Genomic DNA, 24768 nt, shown 5'->3' on the forward strand with positions numbered 1-24768 from the left:
TGATTTTCTTACAAGGATAATATATCACGCAGTTGCTGTTACATACTGTCAGAGGCCACAAGCTCAAAAAGGCTACCTCAGACAGACGTGGTACTAGCCACTCCATCTGGCAGATTCCAGACAAACTCCGGCATTCACCCTTTAACCCCTGTACAGGGATCTGGAGGTCCACTCGATTGTTTCCATAGAAAGGATGTAGGCCAGAGGAGCAAACCAGATGTGAGAGGGGTCATCATTTGGGGTCAAAACTAAGAAGTCATGTCAGGTACAAAATTGAAAGGCAAGCAGGTGGTCAAAATACAAGCTGAAGTCAGACAATGGGAAATACAACATAACACACAGAAGCAAAGGGTCAGAGTGACCATGTCTAGCTGAACCAACTATTATCTGACAGCCAACTGCTGTTTTCTGGGGTTTATGTAGAAGGAAGCCCACTTATTGCTCCCAGTAGAGGGCTAATTACATACCAGCTCATTTCAGCAAAACACAGGAGGACAGAAAAGGGACAGCTAGACTAAACTGCTAAAAGCTAAACTGTGACACGCTTCCGGCGTCCAACAGTTAACGTGGTATTAGTGAGGCACCATCTAGGGACCCAGGCAGAGGTTGCAGCACTATGTCAAGTTATGGATGTAACAGTTGCCAAACTGCATGGCTCACACTTGGTCAACTAGAAAAACAGGAGGCATAAGAACCATGACTTAAGCAGGCTGTAAACTTGAGAAAAAAGGTAGCTGAATGTGCTGTTTTCGACAAGAGCAGCTAACTATTGTCTCTCTCCCGAAAGGACTGATCATGCATGTTGAAATTTAATATGGATGATTCTCTTCTTCCTATAGTAGACGCAGATGTCTGGCTTCAGTTTTTTTTCCATCTTTCCGTTGAGAATACATGAATGCTCGACCAAGCTGAGGAATGATTGACCCTGGTGTTTGGCCTTGGGATTCTTTTGGGTCTGCTCAAGAGTTCCTTGGAATACAAAATTAGCAAGACTGGCCATTTTTACAGACGAGATGGTAAAATGATCTTGGGTATCCAATGCATCTTGGTATATCGACACACAGCAAATATTGATAAGAATTCAAAATGCTTGATAAAACCTTATCCCAATGTGAAAAGAGTTTTCCTAGAGTAATAAAGGTTGGAAACGGCACCTAATCTGGAAATCTGCATTGGCACAACAATTTATTGACAGAAAATCTTGAGTAACTTTCGAGATACTTTATAGCAGAGACCAGTCACACATTGTATTGTGGATTTTCTCTCGCACCCATGACAGCACCATGGAGAGAGGGGATCCGCCCTTCAGGGACAGGAACCTACAGATAAAAAGGGCGGTACCTCTTCTCCACCTCCAGTTGGGTTCCTGTCCCTGATGGGGGACCCACAGGACGGTACCTTTCGTGTGTCCAGCATCCGGGGCTGGCCTGACCGGTGACGGCAGCGGGGAGGCTCCTGCCTCGGGAGGGTGCGGTGCCCGAAGCCGCCACTGCTGGGGCCGATGCGGGCTGCCGGGTGAACGGGCGGGAGAGACGCCGGAGCCGCCACTCTGGAGAGGAAGTTGGGGCTCGCGGGGTCCCGGAAAACATGCGGGAGCCGCCTGGGTACAGAGGTCTACCAAGATGGCGGCCGCCCCAGAAGTAGAAGCCGGCTTCCGGGTCCCGAGAACCGTCGCATGCGCAGGAGCACTCTCCCGAGGACCGTGGTGCAGGATGGGAGCGGTGACGTCTCAGCCGGGAAATTTAAAATGGTGGCTGCACAAGCGCTCCTGGCTGGAAGCGATCCTGAAGGGGATAGTGACCAGCAACAGGAGCAGCAAGCCAGGCAGCAGCTTTAGCAGCAGCAGCAGCACCACCATCATCGTCAAAAGGAACGCAGTACGGATATTCGTTCCAGTAGTCACTCCACGCAGCGTAGCACGTCATCTGCAAGGAGCAAATCGCCACCAGGAGAGCAGCCTATTCAGGACCTGACTCCATCTCCCGAATCGGTACCTGCAGCCGCATACTTTTGGGTGAGTGATCTTCATGAATGTTCACCATTGTATTAAAAATCCATTTCCCTTACTAGGGAAAGAAGGGGAAAAAGAACAGGGAGTGCCCCACTTGTGCTAGTCCCCTACCTATTTCTTGGGAGAAAAAAATGGAGTCACATACAAAAGAAATCCCCTGTTAGGAAACTCCGGATTTGGCCTCTGACCTAACAGCCGCAATAAAATCGGAGGTTCAGAGTGCCCTTACATCCCTTAAGCATAGGGACAAATCAAAAAAGAAAGACACGATAGTGACTTCCCAGTCGGATTCCTCGACGTCGGGAGAAATCATGTAAAAAACCTCAGATTCCAGTTCCTCATCCTCAGACGAGGAAACAGAGGGGCGTCACTGCTTCCCCCTAGATGAGGTAGACAAACTAGTGAAAGCGGTAAGGTCTACCATGGGGGTGCTGGACCCTAGGCCCGATAAAACAGTCCAGGACATAATGTTCGGGGGACTGGGCCAGAAAAAGCGGAGAGTGTTCCCGCTAAATCAAAATGTGCGGGGTCTAATCAAAAAAGAGTGGGATAAATCGGACAGGAAAACCACCACGGTCCCTTCCCTTAAAAGGAAATATCCCTTTGAGGAAGATGCATCTACATCTTGGGATAAAGCCCTGAAGCTCGATGTAGCTGTCGCAAAGGCCTCAAAAAAAAAAAAAATTCCCCTCCCCTTTGAGGACATGGGCATCTCAGGGATCCCCTAGATAAAAAGGCAGATACCTTTCTTAAAGGTGCATGGGAGTCAGCTGGAGGTAACCTCAGGCCAGCCATAGCGGCAACATGTACTTCGAGAGCCCTAATGATTTGGGTGGACCAACTAGAAAAGCAACTAAGAGAAGGGATGCCAAGGGATAAAATCCTAGACTCTATCCCAGTAATAAGGGGAACGGCTGCCTTCTTAGTGGACTCATCGGCAGAGTCAGTCCGGTTATCGTCCAAAGCAGCAGCACTCTCAAATGCAGCACGTAGAACATTATGACTTAAAAGCTGTCCGGGGAACCTACAGACCAAGATGAAACTGTGTTCAATTCCCTGTGAAGGAAAATTCCTTTTTGGGGAGACGTTAGATGACATCCTCCAGAAAGCATGGCAAGAAGAAAGAGTTCCCAAATTTAGGGCCGGCAGCATTTAAGAGGCCCTTTCGGAATAGAAAATTTCTTCAGCGGAGACCACCGAGAGAGGAAAAGTGGGATGACAAGAGAAGAGATAGAAGGTTCCTCTTCGGCAACTTGTCCTGAGACAAAAAGCCCTCTAGGTGACAGTTTGCTCAGGGTGGGGGGAAGGTTAAACCTTTTTCTCCCAGCCTGGAAAAGAATCTCAAACAATCCATGGATAGTAAACCCCTAATCCAGGAGGGCCTAAGGATAGACTTTCTCTCCCTCCCACCTCAAAAGTATGTAATGACTCCGCTAAGATCCAGTATGCAAGAGCAGGAAGCCCTAGAAAACGAAGTCCTAAGCCTGGTAGAAAAAGGAGTCCTCCAGGAGGTTCCCCTGCAGGGAAGAGGCAGGGGGTTTTACTCCCCTCTTTTTCCTGGTGACCAAGCCAGACGGCACGTTTTGGACAATTATAAATTAAAAAAAAAAAAAAAAATCAAAGCTTCAAAATGGAGTCAATCAGGTCCACCACCAAAATCCTTTTCCCGAACTGCTTCTTGACGGTGTTAGATCTCAGTGACGCCTATTATCACATCCCCATTCACAAAAACTCCAGGAAATATCTCACGTTAGCCGTCTCGATAAAGGGGGAGATAAGAGAACTCCAGTACAGAGCCTTGCCATTCGGAATATCTGTAGCTCCACGGGTATTTACCAAAATAGTGGCAGAGATGATGGCCCATATAAGGGAGCAAGACGTAATAATAATCCCGTATCTGGACTATTTTTTAATAGCAAGCAGCTCGGCTCAAAAACGCTGGGAACAGAGGGACAGGGTGATGGACACTCTGCAAGGCCTGGGCTGGCTCCTAAATCTAAAAAAAATCAAGATTGTAGCACAGCAGAGTACAGGAATTCTTGGGTCTAACATTGGACTCAAACATTCAAGAGTGCCGCCTCCCAGACCGCAAGAAGGAGAAAATCGCTCAAATTGTAACAAGAACCATCCAAAATCCCTCCATGACATTAAGAAAAGCGATGTCACGACTAGGTTCTCTCTCCGCCTGCCTGCCAGCAGTCCAATGGGCTCAGTTACACACGAGAGATCTATAGTGGGATGTACTAGCCAACCATTCTGTAGTAGGGGGACACCTAGAGGGTCGTATTACACTAAATTCAAAAACTACTCATTCCCTAACCTGGTGGAAAAGCCAAGACAACCTTTCCAAAGGGATCCCCTGGGTAACAAAAATAACACACATAGTTACCACAGACGCCAGTCCCACAGGGTGGGGAGCACACATGAACAACGAAGTGGCTCAGGGTGTATGGGGAGTTCAAGAATTAGAAGCCTCCTCGAACCAGTAAGAGCTCTTAGCAGTGGGCTACGCATTAACACACTTCTTACCCCTGCTCCGGGGTCATCATGTCCGCATATTTTCGGACAATCGAGTAACAATAGCATATATAAATCATCAGGGGGGAACGAGGTCCCGAGCCCTAATGGACACATCCTCCAGAGTCCTCAAATTAGCAGAGGCAAACCTGCTATCTCTGTCAGCACTACACATCCGGGGCACGGAGAATCAAAGGGCAGACTTTCTGAGTCGCACCCAATTACGACAAGGGGAATGGGTCCTAAAACGGTCCATTTTTCGGCAGATTGTAAAAATGTGGGGGTCCACGGACATAGATATGTTCACCGACTTCAGAAACAAAAAAGTGGAAACTTTCTGCTCCATATACTCCAGGGAGAATCCTCTAGCTCTGGACGCCTTCATACTCCCATGGATATAGGGCCTAACATATGCCTTTCCCCCGATCATGCTGATCCCAGCAGTGCTAAGAAAAGTCAGGGAGGATGGGGCAAGAATGATTTTAATAGCCCCCTTCTGGCCCAAAAGAACCTGGTTTTCCTGGCAAAGAATATTCTCGGTAACCGACCCATGGATACTACCGGATCTCCCGGACCTGCTATTGCAGGGGCCAGTGTTACACCCTCAGGCAGGGAGGCTCCATTTAACAGCATGGAATTTGAGAGGGCACGGATGAGAGACAGAGGGCTTTCAGAGAACCTGATAACCACATTACAAAAAAGTAGGAAACTGGTTACGATGAGAGCCTACGGGAGAACGTGGAAAAAAATTCTTATCCACTTCGGGGGTAAAGGTTCAGGACGGGGTTCACATTGATAAAATCCTAGAATTTCTACAAAAGGGCCTAGAACAGGGTCTAGCGGTCAACACATTAAAGGTACAAGTAGCGGCCTTGGGCGCCTTTATAACCATGATGTGGTAGGTAATCCTTGTGTGACAGATTATTAAGGCCGTGTCCAGATCCAAGCCGATAGCTAATCAAACATTACCATCATGGGACCTAAATCTTGTACTATCCACACTAACAGACCCTCCATTCGAACCTATTCACTCAGCATCCCTAAGAATCCTGTAGTTAAAAACAGTGCTTCTTTTGGCACTAACATTAGCTCGCAGAGTGAGCGATATGCAAGCTTTATCAGTAGGGCCACCTTTCACAAAGATTCTAGATGATAGGGTCATTTTAAAGCCTGATCCGTCCTATCTACCGAAAGTGTCATCACACTTCCATAGGTCCCAAGAGGTAGTCTTTCCTTCATTCTGCCCAAATCCTAAAAAGAAGGGAGAAGAAAAATTCCACACCTTAGACGTGAAGAGGTGCCTAGTGCAGTATCTAGAGGCCACCAAGAAATATAGGAAGGAAGGCTCTCTCTTTGTGTGTTTTCAGGGACCTCGGAAGGGACTCAAAGCATCTAAGAGTACCCTGGCAATGTGCATATGCGATTGCCCTGGCATATTCATCCAGTGAAAATACCATCCCGGAAGGGTTGAGAGCCCATTCCATAAGAGCGATGGCGACCTCATGGGCTGAAAGATCTGAGGTATCAATAGAACAAATCTGTAAGGCGGCCACCTGGTCATCACCTTCTACCTTTTTCAGGCACTATAGATTTCTGTAGATCTAGCCTCTACGTCTGACCTGACCTTCGGGAGAAGGGTCCTTCAGGCGGTGGACCCTCCCTAAGCTATCAATCTCTGTAATTCTCTCTGTGGTGCTGTCATGAGTGAGAGAGAATAGCTTAGTTACTCACCGATAACGGTGTTTCTCGGAACCCATGACAGCACCCGCTTATTCCCCTCCCCTTCACGAGTGTGGTGAGCACGTTTTACTGTTAGCAGAGTGTTTCCGTTTAGGCACGGTGCTTCTGATAATAAGCAATATTATAATGTTGTGCATATATTTCTGTTGTCTAACTAACCTGGAGACCCTCTGATGCTCTGTAACCAACTGGAGGTGGAGGAGAGGTACCGCCCTTTTTATCTGTAGGTTCCTGTCCCTGAAGGGCGTATCCCCTCTCTCCGTGGTGCTGTCATGGGTTCCGAGAAACACCGTTATCGGTGAGTAACTAAGCTATTTCCTCACATTGCGGTATATAATTTTGACTCTAGCTTCATGGACCAGTGGCTACCAGCCTTACCAAAGATAAACTTGTTATACAGAGTGGATAAGCATTGACCAAACCCACTGATTTCAACAGGTTCAACTTACTAATGTGTATAAAGATCTGCCAACGCCAAAGGGGTCTAACTCGGCCAAGTGGCACAGTCAACGGAGCTATTAGAGTGATGTATTGAAGATTGTGATGTCTTCCCAACAAGGACAACATCTGCAAGGAGTTTGTATGCTCTCCCCGTGTTTGCATGGGCTTCCTCCGGGTTCTCCAGGTTCCTCCCACATTCCAAAGACATACCAATAGGGAATGTAGATTGTGAGCCCCATTGGGGACAGCGATGATAATGTCTATAAAGTGCTGTGGAATTAATGGCGCTATATAAATGAGTAAAATAAAATAATAAATTAAATTGGAAAATGTCAATGTGTGCCTTAATTTATTGATTACTGTGGCAATAACTATGCATTGGGATTTGTCTTTCATATTTTACATAAACAGATTCTTAAAAAATTTTTGCCCTACGATCTGGTTGCTAAAATACAGTGTAGCTAACATTTTTATCTTCAGTTTCCAACATATGAAAATATCTTGGTTTATTGCTAAGCTCCTTATCTAAAGTGCTATTGTGAAGCTCCTGAACCTCAATGCAAAATATATGATATGACCCCCAACTAAAGGCCCTTTTACATGGACCAATAATAAAACCCAACTGATTTCTGATCGTTGGCTTGTGTAACAATACCAGTGATGAGCCAATAAATGAACAAAATGCAGATTTGTCTGCCGATCGCATCTGTTATGCAGTCTATAAGGTACGCTGGTTTTGTGCTGCCGACAATATTCACGTTTTATTATTTTGCCGATCGGCTTTCAAAATGAGCAGAACTCTGCCCATGCACGCCTGCTGACAGTCTCAAGTGTCACCCCATTCATTGCACCCCCAGTAGTTGGGCCCCTGATTTGACCGGCTTCTTTACTTTCATTATTGTTGGTAGTGGCCCATAAACCAACTCTACATCCACAGGACTTGCTAAAAGATTTTTTTCTGTGTGATAAATCTAATTAGATTATAGTAAAATAATGACAAGGTGTTGTCTTCTGTCACAATCTGCGAATCTCACGTTTAAGGTGTTAAATCTGAATCCTTGTTACCTCTTCCAGAATAAAACCTTTAGCTGGAAATACCGACTCTGTTGCCAGGAGAACTCCTTTATTTTTGGAGTAGTTGAGGAGGCAGTACAGATGGGAAATACCATGGAAAGTAAACCTCCTATCATATCTGGAGAATGGTTTAAGATACTGTTAGTCCAGGACCTTTCACCTTCCAAGAATATGGTGCACATGTCTGAACACAAACAGTAAAGTATCCAAGTGGGTCGATGGCCACCTCAAACGCATGTCTCCATAAGTCCACTGCTAAATATTCATTTCTTTCAAATATTCACTGGTGGGGAGAAGCAAAAAGGAGCAAAGGACTCTAAGTGCAGCGATACACACCAGTGCACTTGCAAAGTGTATTTGCATATAAGCAAAAGACAAATTTTGGTGCGATGCAACACTGGAGGGCGATGAGTTAGGTATTGGAGATGTTTCTCTTTCCCCTATCCTGCGCTACCTCTTACTTTTTAGTGAAAGTCTTACTAACAGATTCACTTTAAAGTGTTCCTGAAATCACAAATGATAGCTTGTGGACTGCTGGGGATTTGGCCACTGGATCTATGGATTTTAAGAACAGGGATCCGGAACACAGAGAACGAGGCTTCAATGTAGTAGAGGTGTGCATACTCGGTGTCATGATCCAGTGTTGGATCTGGCGGTATTAAATGCACAAAGTGAACTTTTTTTACTTTGGTTAAGTTCCAAGGTGTCTTGACTGTCCCCGGTGGTGGTTAGTGGTATTGCACTTTAGGTTTTTGTGCACGTAATTATGTATCAGGTGTTACACCCTATAAAGGTGTGCTAGGGGTGTGCAATCACGGCCTGTGATATTGTGAGATTGTTTTCACTCTGGGGGAGAGCCTGGAGGAAGGATGGAGCTGGTGAGGAGTCTTGCGCAGCTTAGCCAGGGGGGACGTGTTTCAGCTATGGTGTCTGGACGAAGGGCTGGCATGGCATGGTGGGGTCGCAGTGATGGTGTCAGCGGGAAGTGTCTGCATGGACTGGTGGAGTGGCGACTATGGAGAGTGGCACTCACCATGTGGGACTTGGCTGCTGAGCTGGACTCAAGCATGCTTGACTTCGTGTCAGAAGCTGAACTCATCCTTGGGACTCTGGTACTAAGCAGCTGCAACTGGTGGTGGTCTCTGCTCCGAGGCTGCACTAAGGTGAAGGATCCTGTTATGGTGATGGATCCAGGTGGAGGAGAAGATGCACGCAGGTGGTGGGCTCTGTTGCTAGGAGCGTACGCAACAGAGCAAAGCTAAGTGGTGTTTCCCCTGTATTGTCTCTTTTCCTCATGTGTGTTATTAGTGCAGTGGTGGGATTAGTTTCCGCACCGACCTATTCCCTAGTGAGGGTTTAGGTTCAGGGCGAGCTAGGGCGTTGAGGTACGCGTGCGGCGCCCGGTGCGAAACCGGCATAGGGAACGTTAGGAGTGCAGGGACTCCTGCTCAGGGGAGCTTAGGAGGTCTCCACGTCCCCCATTCCCTATTGCAGGGCCCACCATTGTTGATGTTTCCCAGGTCCCCCTTATTATTTAAATTCGCCGTACTGGAGGCGGGGTTTCCAGATTTTATGTATAACGTGTAATTCCCAAATTCGCCAGGTGGAGGCGGCGTATCCACCTGCACGTTTTATTATTTAAATGCGCCCCACTGGAGGCGGTGTTTCCAGGGTCACGTGTGTTATGGGTTCGCCTTGCGGAAACATCTGCGTCCAGACACACGTGACCATGACACTCGGCCACTACTCCATTCATTATCTATGGGACTGACGGAGAGTGCCCAGCTCTGGCCAGTGGTGCAAAAATGCTACTGGTACAAAACGTCAATCAAGCAGAAGCATCCATGTCCCAGCAAATGTAAATCCAGGAGGTTGGGAAGCTGAGCATTCCTATTTCAGAACGTGGGACTAACCCTTTAGTACTGACTAGATTGTAGTATGTCAAAAATCAAAGGAAACCAACCACTTCAGAAACTGATACACGTTTCGCTGTCAGCTTTCTCAAGGGTTTTAAGCCTATAGTGTGTCCTTTTCTCCTACTTTTCACAGGTTTGTGTCTGGATAGCTATTTTTTAAATTACAGAAAAATATGGAATAGGCGACTTTTTGGTGTACTTTTAGGTACACAGTTTTCATAGCAGAAGTCATTGGTGGGTGAAGTCAAATAGGGCCAAGGACAACATCTGCAAGCAGTTTGTATGTTGTCTCCGTGGGTTTCCTCTGGGGCCTCTGTTTTCCTCCCACACTCCAAAGCCCATACTTATAGGGAATTGATGACAATATATCTGTAAAGCGCTGGTGGGTATGATGCCGCTATATATGTAAAGCATAATAAAAGACTTCCTGAATAGCACGTGGTGAGACCATGTACCTGCAGAGTCTGTGACGGCTAACTGTGTTGGGGATGCTACCGACCTTCTAAGGGTCTGGAACTGTCGGGTGGTACTTTGCTGAGTTAGTCATCGTACAGGACAGTGATCCTAGTAAGGCAGCTTCCCTGGAAGCCAGGACTGATAAGGAGTCAGCGTGTAGAGGGGTAACCTCAGAATAGAGGGGTTGTAGGAAACAGCAGAGAGGTTTATCTGCTACATGATCAGACTGGTGGCCATGATATGTTCGTGGATGTAATGAAATGGACTTTACGTTATGCGGTTTATGCTGAGTAAATAGACTGTTTTTGTGAGAAACTGTCCCTGTGTGTCTTAATCCCATTGCCAAGCGAGTGTCCCCCAACACATTCAGGGCAGGGAGCGCTATCTCACAGTATTTATAAGAACGTCCATTCCCGATCATTGCCCCATGTAAACATGCCATCAATCAGCTGATCGAGTTTTTCATGGTGGTCCTAAAATCCTTGCTGTCGGCAGCACAACTCCATGTTATCACAAACTGTACAGGAATTATCCGACCGTTTTAATGATTGTTCTGTCCCATTGACCAAAGTAAAAAGTCAACCTGCCCACACAGATCCACCATAAGCAACACATCCTGACCTCCAAAACTGAAAAACTGGGGGGGGGGGGCACATACAGGACTAGTCCCCAATTACAGTGGAATACTGCAAAGACATATTGATAGGGAATTCAGATTGTGAACCCCAAAGGGAATGGTGAGGCTATGTCTGTAAGGGGCTGTAAAATCAATAAAAAGATATAAAAATACTCCCGATTTTCTTTTAAGTTCCCTTTAGATTCTGAGATGCTGCTTTCGTTAGAAATTTGCTAATATTCAAAATTGGAGTCAATTTTTTTTTTTGTAATAGAAAAAAGACATAAGAAAAAGGAAAACATAACAGTTTTACAAAGCAAAACTTAAAATGAAAATATCTCATGCCCTGCGTAATCAGAAAGGAAATATCACACTGTTGGAGTTAATGAAAGATTGCCTGAGAAACAGAGATGTCCTGCTCCCCCCTTCCATCCAATTGACCTTAATTTGCACTTGATTTATAAAGTTACAAAGCAGCTCTCCATTTGCATTCTCATTACTCTCCGTACATTTACATATTAAGAGAGCCAATTAGTTTGCTAAATGCGATACAAAATGTTCTGTCAAGTGCAAATCACTGACCACAAAGCCTGGCAACACTTGTAGGATGCAGCGTATGCGATTACTTGTACAAGAACGGTGGAGGACCATAAGTTCTGGAGACCAAACACATTGATGAGGCCCCAAAACCCCTCTACTTCACTCCTATTCACAATTCAAATGGTAAGACCAGAGTAACTCAGACAGTGAGAATTTTACACATGGATCATATTTAAAGGGGTTTTCCCACTAACAAAGTTAATTTTAATCAATAGATCTTGGAACAATAATAATTTCCACAATTAGATGTGTTTAAAAAAAATGTTCCTGTGCTGAGATAATCTTATAAATGTGCCCCGGCGGTGTACTGTGTAATGGCCGTGTCTGACCGTACAGGAACACAGGCAGGGGAGGAAGCACAGGAGAGCATACAGACAGGACAGAACGGGATCACAAATAATTCTTTCTTTGAGGTTAAATATTTTTTTAAAACAGGCATGGAAATGCTTTATCTCCTCCAAAAAAAATCAGCTACAATCCCCTGCAGTAATATGTGTATTCTCTTTTGCTTTCTCCCCTGCCCAGGAGATGTGGTGTGTTAAGAATATGTTCCTGTACGGTCAGACACGGCCATTACACAGTATACAGCAGGGGCATATTTATGAGAATATCTCAGCACAGGAACATTTTTTTTAAACACTTCCAATTGCGGAAATTATTATTATTCCAAGATGTATTGATTAAAGTCAACTTTAAAATTAACTTTGCTTGTGGGAAAACCCCTTTAAAGAGGTTTTCTTGGTTTTAAATAATTAAAACTTAATAACTATACAAAGGAAATATTCTACAACTTTCTAAAAACGTTATAATATATTCTTTATTTGATATATTCTTTTACTTTCCTACATTCAGTGGGAACGGAAAGTATTCAGACCCCTTTAAATTTTTCACTCTTTGTTTCATTGCAGTCATTTGGTAAATTCAAAAAAGTTCATTTTTTTCTCATTAATGTACACTCTGCACCCCATCTTGACTGAAAAAAAACAGAAATGTAGAAATTTTTGCAAATATATTAAAAAACAAAAACTGAAATATCACATGGTCATAAGTATTCAGCCCCTTTGCTCAGACACTCATATTTGTGTTACATGCTGTCCATTTCCTTGTGATCCTCCTTGAGATGGTTCTACTCCTTCATTGGAGTCCAGCTGTGTTTAATTAAACTGATAGGACTTGATTTGGAAAGGCGCACATCTGTCTGTATAAGACCTCACAGCTCACAGTGCATGTCAGACCAAATGAGAATCATGAGGTCAAAGGAACTGGCCAAGGAGCTCAGAGACAGAATTGTGGCAAGGCACAGATTTGGCCAACGTTACAAAAGAATTTCTGCAGTACTCAAGATTCCTAAGAGCACAGTGGCCTCCATAATCCTTAAATGAAAGAAGTTTAGGACCACCAGAAGTCTTCCTAGACCTGGCCATCCAGCCAAACCGATTAATCGTGGGAGAAGAGCCTTGGTGAGAGAGGTAAAGAAGAACCCCAAGATCACTGTGGCTGAGCTCCACAGATGCAGTAGGGAGATGGGAGAAAGTTCTACAAAGTCAACTATCACTGCAGCCCTCCACCTGTCAGGCATTTATGGCACAGTGGCTCAATGGAAGCCTATCCTTGGTGCAAGACATATGAAAGCCCGTATAGAGTTTGCTAAAAAACACATGAAGGACTCCCAGACTATGAGAAAGAAGATTCTCTGATCTGATGAGATGAAGATAGAACTTTTTGGTGATAATCTTAAGAGGTGTGTGTGGAGAAAATCAGGCACTGCTCATCACCTGCCCAATACAATCCCAACAATGAAACATGGTGGTGGCAGCATCATGCTATGGGGGGGTTTCAGCTGCAGGGACAAGACGACTAGTTGCCATTGAAGGAAACATGAATGCAGTCAAGTACAAAGATATCCTGGATGAAAACCTCTTCCAGAGTGCTCTGGACCTCAGACTTGGCCGGAGGTTCACCTTCCAACAAGACAATGACACACAGCTAAAATAACAAAGGAGTGGCTTCAGAACACATCTGTGACCATTCTTGACAGGCCCAGCCAGACCCCTCACCTAAACCCAATTGAGCATCTCTGGAGAGTCCTGAAAATGGCTGTCCACCAACGTTCACCATCCAACCTGACGGAACTGGAGAGGATCTGCAAGGAAGAATGTCCGAGGATCCCCAAATTCAGGGGTGAAAAACTTGTTGCATCATTCCAAAGAAGACTCATGGCTGTACTACCTCAAAAGGTGCTTCTACTTAATACTGAGCAAAGGGTCTGAATACTTATGACCATGTGATATTTCAGCTTTTCTTTTTTAATAAATTTTGCAAAAATTTCTACATTTCCTTTTTTGTTCAGTCAAGATGGGGAGCAGAGAGCACATTAATGAGAAAAAAATGGACTTTTTTGAATTTACCAAATGGCTGCAATGAAACAAAGAGTGAAAAACTTAAAGGGGTCTGAATACTTTCCACACCCACTGTATATGTTTATATAATTCTTCACTATTTTTAAGATATTACTAAAAAATGTCATTTGCGTGTTAAATAGTAAAAAAAAAACCTGACAACAGTCAAATGACAAATGGATGGGATCTGATTGTTGTATGTTTTTTACATTGATTTGAAGAACAAAAACACACGGTTCTGTTTTTTTTTTTGGTGTTTTCTTAGTGGTCCGCATAGGCTATAATGGGTAAGTGTTGCATCCTAGAACAACACAAATATAGCAAAGAAGTGGAAACTGAACATCTAAATGGGGCCTTAGGCTGAGTTCAGATGTTTGTGTTTCACAGGTCATATATCCATCCAAGCGTGGACCGATCGGAGGTCTCCAGACCAGAAATAACAGCTTCATATATGCCTATGAGTCTAATAGTTTGGGTTAGGAAACTTGTGGTCACTCCGGTAATTGCAGTCCACAGGCGTGAAATTTGGACCCAAGCCCCAAATTACCAGGGATTCAGGCTGCTACAGTGTAACAGAGGTTTGTGCAGCTATTGTATTTAGCTCAAAGTTAATTATTTGCCATTTTTGACATTTATTCCCTTGCACGCTTAGTTCAGATCACAATTGCAATACTTCTCTTGTGCTGCATCAGTGCTCTGGAATGCACTACCCCAGAAAATCCAATACAATGCTTAGCGTTTAATCACAAACTAAGTCTTTTGGCCATGGTTTTGATGTGGAAACTGTACAGATTTTTGAGGTGAATTTCGAGAGTTTCTGCTCCAAAACTCTTAAGAAAACCTCAGTGCACACCAGTGCATGCCATAATAATATCTTTTTTTGGCAGTAATATCACATCACCTCACTAATTTCACTTCCTTCCTAAATGCTTCTTTGGTATAGCACAAAACATCTGCATAGAGACAGAAACATAGACAGATACTGGCTGGTTATATGTTTATACAGTTTTACATAGGTGCCATTCTTTATTATTAATTATTATTATTTATATTATTATTATTTATTGGCTGGACCTTATGTTAGCCCTCTTTACTTTCTCTTTTCCCCTACTTCTTCATAGATTGTAAGCTCTAGCGAGCATGTCCCTCACTCCTCTTGCAGGAATTAATGAATTATGTGTGATGTCGCATATTGTTTTTCATGTAACTTCTGTAAAGTGCTGTGGAATATGTTGGCGCCATATAAATAAAATTATTATTGAAGTCTTTTTCCATCCCATGATGCGCATAAATGGGAACCATTAATTATGATGGGGTCGGGATTTCATCATAGTGTCTGTCATATATCTGGAGGAAAGTAGCGCAGAATGTGGAAATAATGATGCTGTCTGTAAAGGAGCCTCTCACGTAGATGTGAGCAGAGACATAGAAGATTGCCTACTGTAAGGTACATTCAGACAGGCTGATATTGGACAATTAAAAATAATATGCTACCAAGTTTTTTTGCTATGTAATCTGAAAGCAGCATGATACAGGGGCAGAGACCCTGATTCCAGCGATGTATCTCTTATTGGTCTTGCCATGTGTAGTTTTTTTTTTTTTTACATAAAATCACAGGTTTATCAGTAGGAGATTATCACAGAAGGACTACTTGGTTTGCTGCCATGTAGTCCAACCCCACCATTCCCTACTGATTGGCAGCATTCTGCCTATGCACAGTGTACACAGAAATCAGTGGTGTGGGTGACGTTGTGCAGGGATCAGCATTCAGAGAACTGCTAAATCTGCAGTAGATAAAATAGATTTTAATCAAAACTGCAGAACCCAGGAAAGAAAGGTGTTGCATCACTGGAATCAGGGTCTCTGCCCCTGCAATATGCTTTTCTCAGAGTAGCAAAAATCTGGCTACAGATTCCCTTTATCAAGCACCAATCAGCAATATACAAGTCATTTGGAGACCATTATCTGGCTATTTGACATGGAGTGACTCATACCGAAGGTAAAAGAATACGTGCTAAAACAATGGTTCTGTCCCCATACAGCATCAGCAGCGCCTCCAATGTGTTTCCCTCTTCTCGGTAGCAAGGCTTTGCTTACTCATTAGATAATTGCTGACAGATTCCCACTGATGTCAACACAATCACCCAACGCTCTTATATGTGGTGGAAGCCCCCAGGTATGGGAGAGAGACCCCTAGGCAACTGCCCTTTTTTGAAAAACTGTACAACTGAACTTAAGAGATGGACAAGAGGAAATAGGAGTTTAGACGTGTATCAATATGTGGAACGGATACTAACATTTCACAGGATATGTCCCATGCCCTTAGGATCCATAGCATAGACGTGACTGTGAGTAATGACCTTCTGGGTTATTTCCTGCGCAGGAGTTCTGACAGTAATCCCTTAATAGTTCAAGTAACCAGATGTAAGAAATTCTCTATCTAAGACTACAGGGACAGCTTAGTATTCTGGATAGGGGCTCTGTACCCATCTGTGGTGGGAAGAAGAGCTGTAGTATTTTTATTTTATTTTTTGCAATCTTTCTGTTGGAGTTTTTATTAAAGGGTAAGGATAAGAATTATGCTAACCTATTAGTGACCGTGCATGTGTGTTTCTACATGGGCAATTAAGGGGCTTTGTCCTGTTCTGTGCAGAGAATCATGCAGCCGCAGGTCGGGTACCTGACTATCACTGATTATATAGACAAGTCCCTGAAAAGGCTTGTGTTCACGCGAAACAGCGTTGCCTGATGAATCACCGCTTACTTTGTATACCTACACATGTTTGTTTCTTTTGTGTGTATTGGTACAACACAAAAAAAGAGAGAAAAAAAGGCAAATTGAACATAATTTCATACTAAACCTCAAAAATGGACCGGACAAAATACCTTTCCAAATTGTGGGTAAGCAATTTTGTTTCAAGTATGTGATGCTCATTCAAGCTCACATGTGGCAACTAAGGCCTGGTTCATACTGCGTTAAAGCAGCCCGTCCAACACATAGCGTTGACGGGCTGTGTTAACGCTATAGCATAATGCGATTGCATTATGCTATACCGCTAGTGCAGATGAAGCATCTGTGCTAGCGGTGATGGAGCCTCAGACGCTGCAGCCCGTGTCCGAGGCTCCGTCACTGAATGACGGCACATCGCTAGCGCATGCTGATTATGGCATGCGTAGGCGATGCACCCGATAATGGGGGTTAATGGCAGCATTAACGGACTGCGTTACACTGTGTTATGCTGCGAAGTAATGCAGTCCGTCTAACAAGTTGCCTTAACGCAGTGTGACACCAGCCTAACAGATGTGGGCAATACGACAATCACACCTGAAACCAGATATTACAAGCGGAGAAGTTGACTCAATCTTTGCATTGTGTGTCTGTGCATGTGCCACATTAAGCATGGAGAACAGAAAAAGAAGAGAACTGTCTGAGGACTTGAGAACCAAAATTGTTGAAAAATATCAACAATCTCAAGGTTACAAGTCCATCTCCAGAGAACTTGATGTTCCTTTGTCCCTAGTGGGCAACATAATCAAGAAGTTTACAACCCATGGCGCTGTAGCTAATCTCCGTGGAAGTCGACGGCAGACAGAAATATACGAAAGGTTGCAATGCAAGATGGTGGATAAGCAGTCCTAATCAAGTTCCAAAGAGATTGAAGCTGTCTTGCAGTCTCAAGGTGCATCAGTGTCAGCGTGAACTATGTATCGAAAATTGAATGAAATGAAACACTATGGCAGAAGAGCCAAGAGGACCTCACTGCTGATACATAGACATAAAAAAGCTAGACGGCAGTTTGCCAAAATGTATGTGAGTAAGCTATAATCCTTCTGGGAAAGCGTCTTGTGGACAGATGAGACCAAGATAGAGCTTTTTGGTAAAGCACATCCTGCTAATGTTTGCCGAAAATGGAATGAGGCCTACAAAGAAAAGAACACAGCACCCACAGTCAAACATGGTGGAGATTCAAAGTGTTTTAGGGTTGTTTTGTTGCCTCTGGCATTGGGTGCCTTGACTCTATGCAAGGCATCATGAAATGTGAAGATTCCCAAAGGATTTTGGGTCTCAATGTTATGCCCAATGTCAGAAATCTGTGTTTCTGTCCTAGATTATGGGTCTTCCAGCAGGACAATTGCCCCAAACATACTCAAGTAGCACCTAGAAATGGATAGAAACAAAGCCCTGGAGAGTTCTGACAAAGCCCTGGAGAGTTCTGAAGTGGACAGTCTTGAGTCTGGATCTAAATTTCATTGAACACCTGTGGAAAGATCTTTAAATTGCTGTTGGGAGAAGGCGCCTTCAGTTTCAGAGACCTGGAGCAGTTTACAAAAGAAGAGTGGTCCAAAATTCCCATTGAGAGGTATAAGAAGCTTGTTGATGGTTATAGGAAGACAGCTTGCAGTTATTTATTCCAAAAAGTGTGCAAACAAGCAGGGTTGAGGGTTGACAACAATTTTGTCCGGCCCATTTCTGGGGTTTTGTTTGAAATTATGTCCAATTTGCTTTTTTCCCCCTGTTTTTTTGTGTTGTACCAATACACACAAGGGAAATAAGCATGTGTATAACAAAACATGTATAATATCACTAATTTTCTGGGGGATACTTTATTTTCTTGAACAATTTTAAGCCTAAAATGGTTTGGATACAATCCAACAAGATCTCACAGTCTTATGTACCTATTTTCTGGGAAATTTATGATTAGTGAAAAATCTATTTCAATGCAAATCCAAATTTGTGGGAAAATTAATTAAACCTTACAAATTCAAATTTCAAAAAATTCCACTGTTTCTAGTCTTAACAATTTTATTTTGTCAATTGAAATAGCCGTATAAGGCATTATTTTGCTTGAAGGATGAGTTGTAGTTTTTAATAACACCATCCACTTTATTATATGTACTATAAAACTGGAAATTCCAAGTGGGGTTTCTCATCAAAAGATTTGGCTACTGTTTTTACTGCATTCATTGTACGGTAAAAATGACCTGATGATATAATTCTAGAGGTCAGTAAAATTAAGGTAATGCTTAACTCGTACAGTTTTCTTTATATTTTAGTGATAAAAAAATTCATAACTTTGTAAAAAATAAACTTTTATGTTGACTTTTTCTAAAACTAAAAAATTTTTTTTCATTCATGGAGTCATTGATAGAGTTGCGTGTGCGTGAGGGCTTTTCTTTTCTCTCCTGTCATTTTTTAAAAACTATATTGGGGTATAGATAACATTTTGATGGAGAAGGTGTGGTGACAAAATACAATTCACAATTCTGGCATTTTCATTTCTTTTTCTTTGTGACTTTTGTGGACGTGGTGACACCATATATTCTATTTATTTTTCAATTTTTTATTTTTGAGTTGGGAACAGGGGAGTGTTGCAATTTTTCTTACATTTCACGTATTTCATTCGCCATCCCCCATGGGACTTGAAACTTCGATCTTTTGCAGTATATGTTGAATTTAACGATCTTTTATGAAACTCCTACCCTCAGCTTGTTTATACGGGGAGATGTGATGTAATTATACTTTTAGGTGGTTAAACGTTGCGATCAACCAACGAACAGGCCAACATGCTAATGATTGAGAATAGGCATTCTCAAAAACCTATTCGGCCTTTGTTAAGGGGCCTTTAATCACTGACGTGAAGATGACTTTTTGTACTTTTGATGTTCACGGCATAGTCAGGTATGGTGGCTGTCACTGGCAAGAGCGAATAAGCACACAAGTTTTCAGGTATCATCTCAGTATTACTTTTACCTCCAACTCATTCGCACATTCATGATTGCTGGTGGGCATTACAGGCAGAAGCATAATAGAACCCTTCGTGAGAAAGATTTTCAACCTATAAAAATGCAAATATTTTATGAAAACACCTATTTCTTCCCACAGTATAAATGGTTTTCGAAAGGAAATTAATTTCATAGTGTGGGAAATATCTGTCCATCATCTCCCGTTTCCTGACAACCGACAACCTCATGAAATAATAGGAACGCTCATCATAAAATGTCAGTTCTAAAATTAGCTAAATTCACTTTTTCCCAGTTTCTCGCTACTTCTCGTTACATGTCTGTTCAGGGATTTGGACTTTTCTTAGGGTATCTGTCGTTTTTCAGGTGTACTAGAGGCTGCCTCAAAAAGCGCTGAAAAAAAGTAAAAAAAATAATTAATATGTTCACAGAAGTCTCCAAACAACTTGCTGGGTGTATATTTTCCGTATTTTGTAACTTCTTGGAACTGGATCAAGCAACAAAAGAAACGACCGGCCCACTATTCAGGTGGTTTCTTGGAAACAGCAACTATTTTATATAAAGAATTAAAGAAAGATGTAGCAAGAATGGCAAAAAAGACAAAGAAAATGATTCAAGTAAAAAACTATGCGGGTACGCCGGGGTCTATGAGACGTAGTATGCTCATACACTGAAGCTCCGATTGAGCTAAGCAATTTTGCCAGAATTCTGGAGTAAATTGCTTTGAAAAATATCAAAATTTGGGCACAACTCAGAGTTTCTCTAATATTTCGCAACTTTTGGTGTTTTCATTCCAGTTTCTCTAAGCTCCACCAAAACTGGCTGAGCTGGGGTGTGGCGGGGGCGTGAAGCTACAGATCGTCTAATTCATGATGAGCTGCGGTGGTCCCTAAGCCATTCGTCAACTGAAGTAAGATTTCTGGAGCACTCCACTCGTCAGACACTCCTGATTCATGAAAAGCCTTCCACTTCATGAATCAGGAGCATCTGACTTCACCATGTCCCCTCATTGAGAAATAGAGAAAGTCACCAATCTTGATGAATAGGGGCCTAAGACTTCTGAAAACCACTGACTTGTACTGATCCTCTAGATCTAGGCCCTTACGCACCTTCGTGTAATTCAGACTTAATTCATGATTTATGAATCTGTAAATAGCCATAATGGTTAAAAAATGTAGAGACCTAGAGAACAATGGTTTGTGTTGCCATTTTCTGAGGAACATAGCTTTTTTCATTTTCCAATGGTGGAGCTGTGTGGGGGCTTGTATTTTGTGTGGTGACCTGACATTTGTTTTGGTATTGGTAGGTATCATCTTGATTAGTTTTTATTCCATTTTTTAGGTGTTTCGATTTTTCTTCGGTACAGAGTGTACTATACCAGTTCATTCATTTTATTATGTCATAGACCTGACTTTTATGGTCACGGTGATACTAAATATGTTAACTTCTGCTACAATCGGGTCCTGCTCCAGTTCCACCTAATTTGGTGGGCAAAAAGGGCATAAAATCACTAAAAGTCACCAAATGTTTGCCCAGCCTTGCGTTGTTCAAAATTGTTCCCACTTTGCAATGCTTTTTATTCCAGAATTTTGGAGTAAAAGCTTTGATAATTTGAGGCCTTTGTGTGGTCTGTTGCTGGCTGCAGAATGAGTTGTCTGAGAATCCCTCAGTGAGACCCTTCTGACAGCCTGATGGGAGAATTTGCAACTCTTATTTGTCTTTTTTTCTGAGCTTCTCTCATCTGATTTATGACCAAAGACCATGTCAAGGTTGAATGTGCCAGGATAGAAAGAGGATGTGAAGCCCTAACAACGCAAAATTTTTAACAAAATCAAATTACCAAAATGATTTTTAGGCCCAAATATGTGCAAATAAGTGTGTGTGCATTGGCCATTTTTTATTACTTACTAGTAGTACTGTTAACAGCCAAGTGCACATACCCCAACTGTGTATCCAGCTGTCCAGCAGCTGGTACTGCCATTAGTCTGCTGGAGAGTTTACCAGCTTGCTGTTTCTGTCTGCCCATGTGTTCCGTCTGTGTATGAACCTTTGAATGTCTTACCTTTTGTAATCACAACAACATTCTTAAAGGGAATCTTTCAGTAGGACCAACCTACCTAAGCTGTTTAAATGGGCATGTAGGTCATAGGAAACTGAATAAAATGACACCTTGATATCTTGGATCCGATGTATTATTCCAAGGAAATCCACGTTTTTCTTAATATGTAAATGAGCTGCTAAGATCTATGGGCCGGACGTAGATCTCCCTCAGAATCTGCCTCCAGAGCGTGTTTAAAATTAAAGGGGGCATTACCGGTGTGAGACATGGAAATTAGGAGAGCAGACTGTCAGTTATTACATGTATCACACTGGTAATTGCACCTTTCAGTTAAAATAAGCTCTGGAGACAGATTCTCAGGGATATCTATGGCTAGTTTCACATTTGCGGATGGAGGAGCTGTGGAGGGATGCGGACTTCCTCCGTGAAGCTCCGCCCACTGCCGCACCTGCTCCGGTCAGCTCCGCCTACATCCGCATGCGGCCTGCGTACCCTATCTTTAGCATTGGGTACGCAGGCCATGCTGATGTATGCGGATGCCTCTGCATGCGTCGTTTTGACGATGCGGCAACCGCATCACTATTCCAACTTGTTGCCTTCGATGCTGGTCGTGGCACCATCACAACGACGCATGCGGAGGCATCCACATACATCAGGACAGCCTGTGTACCCATTGCTAAAGATAGGGTACGCAGGCCGCATGCGAACATAGGCGGAGCTGACCGGAGGAGGTGTGGCAGTGGGCGGAGCTTCACCGAGGAAGTCCGCATCCCTCCGCAGCTCTTCCATCCGCAAATGTGAAACCAGCCTATGTCCGACCCATAGATCTATTCTCAACATATAATTTACATATTAAGAAAATCATGGATTTCTCTGTAATAAGACATCAGATCACAGATATCAAGGTATTATTTAATTCAACTTCCAATGAACCGCATGCCCATTTAGATGGCTTAGAAGGATTGATCAAACTGACATCCAATAATCCAAAAAAATCTGACAATACAGAAACAGAAACTGAGAAAAGAAAAACAGGTCAGAATGTTCTCAAACAAAAAAAAAGTTATAATAGATTTTTGTACAAATATTTTATTTTGACCTTATTTTCTTAAAGGGATTATCCTGCAAAAAGCATTGAAAAAAGCATGCTAGCTGCTGGGACCCTCAATGATTCCAACAATTGGGGTCTTGTGTGAATGAAGTGGTAGTGCGCATGCGTGACCACTGCTTTATTCACAGTCTGTAAGAGCAGTGGTCACACATGTGCAATACCACTACTTTCCTACAGACTTTAGGACCCCTTTTCTCTGTGGGGGGGTCTTAGCTGTTTGACCACCACCGATCATACATTTATCACCCATCCTCTAGCCTAACCCCGTAGCATCCAAACTTATGCAAATCCTGCATCATTAATACTTTTAACATAAACCTCACAAACTCTTTAAGTTTTTCTAACGATTTTACAAAAAGTTTTTGGATTTTTTTTTCAACTCATCTGTTACAGACAATTAAATAGAAGTCAAAATATTTTTTTAACTTTTTTTTATTATTTTTAATCTAATCTATTTTTTATATGAAGATATTGAAATGATTGACAAAAAAAGTTTAGAATTTGCATTTTTAACTTTCGGAAAATGCTTTTGAATTTTTTAGCCATCACCGCACATGGAAATCCGTACTGAAGTGACGTTGATAATTTTTTTTTTAATCCATCCTTTGGAAAAGTATTCACACTCTTCCATCCTTTAACCCTACATTACCCAGGATTGAATGCGTCTTACTACTGTCTGCACCTACAGATGTATCAGAGCTGAATACGTCATTTAGCGCCATTGTTCCTACAAACCTGGTTTAATTTCAGCGCTATCTAAAATCTCACAAAGTTGTGCCAAACGACCAACTCATCCTATCTCCATGTGTATCGCATCTCTGCCCTCATCCGCTTCAGACTGCGGTGCCTTATGACCAGACTTTTCATATTGTCAGCAGATGTTTAGTCAAAAATTATCAAAATGTATTGCGAAATTGCAAAGATATAGTAGAGCCGAGTTGGCGGTCAAAGAGCTACTTTTTTTTTAATTTGCCTAAAAAATCACGACGAACAAAAAAATAAATAAAAGATATACTACATTGTACGTAGTCGCGACCTCATTTATTACGAAGCGGTGTTCGATGTCAAATTTATCTCTGCTACATGTGTATTAACACCAAGAAAGTTAATTAGCGAAGTAACAAAGGAAGGAAGAGTGCGGAGGACTTACCTGTGCCGATGGCTGAGAGCAGCAGCGCTGTCCGCACACTCGTGTGGCCGGATGCCTTAGTTATGTCCATCCAAACTTTGGAGGCAGCGAGTTTTTGCGAGGATGAGCGCGAATCTACCGGCTGGAGTCAACGTCATATAATGCACAATAAGCTCTATCGGTATCTGGATGTGAATGTGTCCTTGTCACCAGCAGCCTCCTCATACAGAGCTGTGAAGCCGTTGTGTCCCCCCCACAGATGTTCTTTGTGTGTGTGAGAATTCCCTGCTCCTTCCTCTTGTATTCCAATAGCTTTTCCTGGTGCCTCCATTCTCAGATTTCACATTTCTGCTTGGTGGGTGGCAAGTGTTTTTTTTTTTTCCCCTTTAAAGATACAGCCCTGTGAGTGATATCCTCCAGGCGTCTCCCATCTCTCTTTGTAAAAAGTTAACATTTCCTTATCTGGTACGTTCAATGAAATAGATGTCAATTTTCACCTTCTGTAATCAATTGATCGAGACTTTTTTTAATTAATATTTTTCTAATTTATGAAGTTTTTCAAATTGGTAACAAAAGTTGTTGTTGAAATATTTGCATTTTTAATTCTTGGAAAAAAAGTTTTAAATGTCTTAGCAATGTCCGTATGTGGGAATAGGTACTGAAGTTATGACCATATATATACATATACACAGTATATTTTCGAATTCATCCTTTGATAAACTGTTTGCAGCCGTCCAGATTTTCTTCCTTCTAAGGCCCCATTCATACGCCCGTTTTTCTCACATACGAGAAAAAAGGACCGGTTATTTTGATCAGAGGTTGGTAGGAGTGTCATTCATTTTTCTCGCGCACAGAGAAAAAAAGTTTCCCTACTTTCTTCTTTCTGACAGTCTATATAATCCGAGTTCGATCTATTTTTCACGGACCCATTGACCTGCATTGCTGATTTTAATATGG

General features: G+C 42.7%; 1 protein-coding gene across 1 annotated transcript in view; it reads right to left on the reverse strand.

Moving 5' to 3' along the window:
- CYYR1 (cysteine and tyrosine rich 1) overlaps window positions 1–24090 on the reverse strand; it is a 112643-nt gene extending 88553 nt beyond the window's left edge. The window contains exon 1 of the mRNA XM_073584518.1: window positions 23833–24090. Within this exon, the coding sequence (XP_073440619.1) occupies window positions 23833–23902 (70 nt within the window). The 5' untranslated portion in view covers window positions 23903–24090. The remainder of the gene's footprint in view (window positions 1–23832) is intronic.
- Between the last annotated feature and the right edge of the window lie 678 nt (window positions 24091–24768).

The sequence above is a fragment of the Dendrobates tinctorius genome, unplaced genomic scaffold (genome assembly GCF_039654945.1).
Source record: "Dendrobates tinctorius isolate UK_male_01 unplaced genomic scaffold, ASM3965494v1 ptg000084l, whole genome shotgun sequence".
Lineage (NCBI taxonomy): Eukaryota > Metazoa > Chordata > Amphibia > Anura > Dendrobatidae > Dendrobates > Dendrobates tinctorius.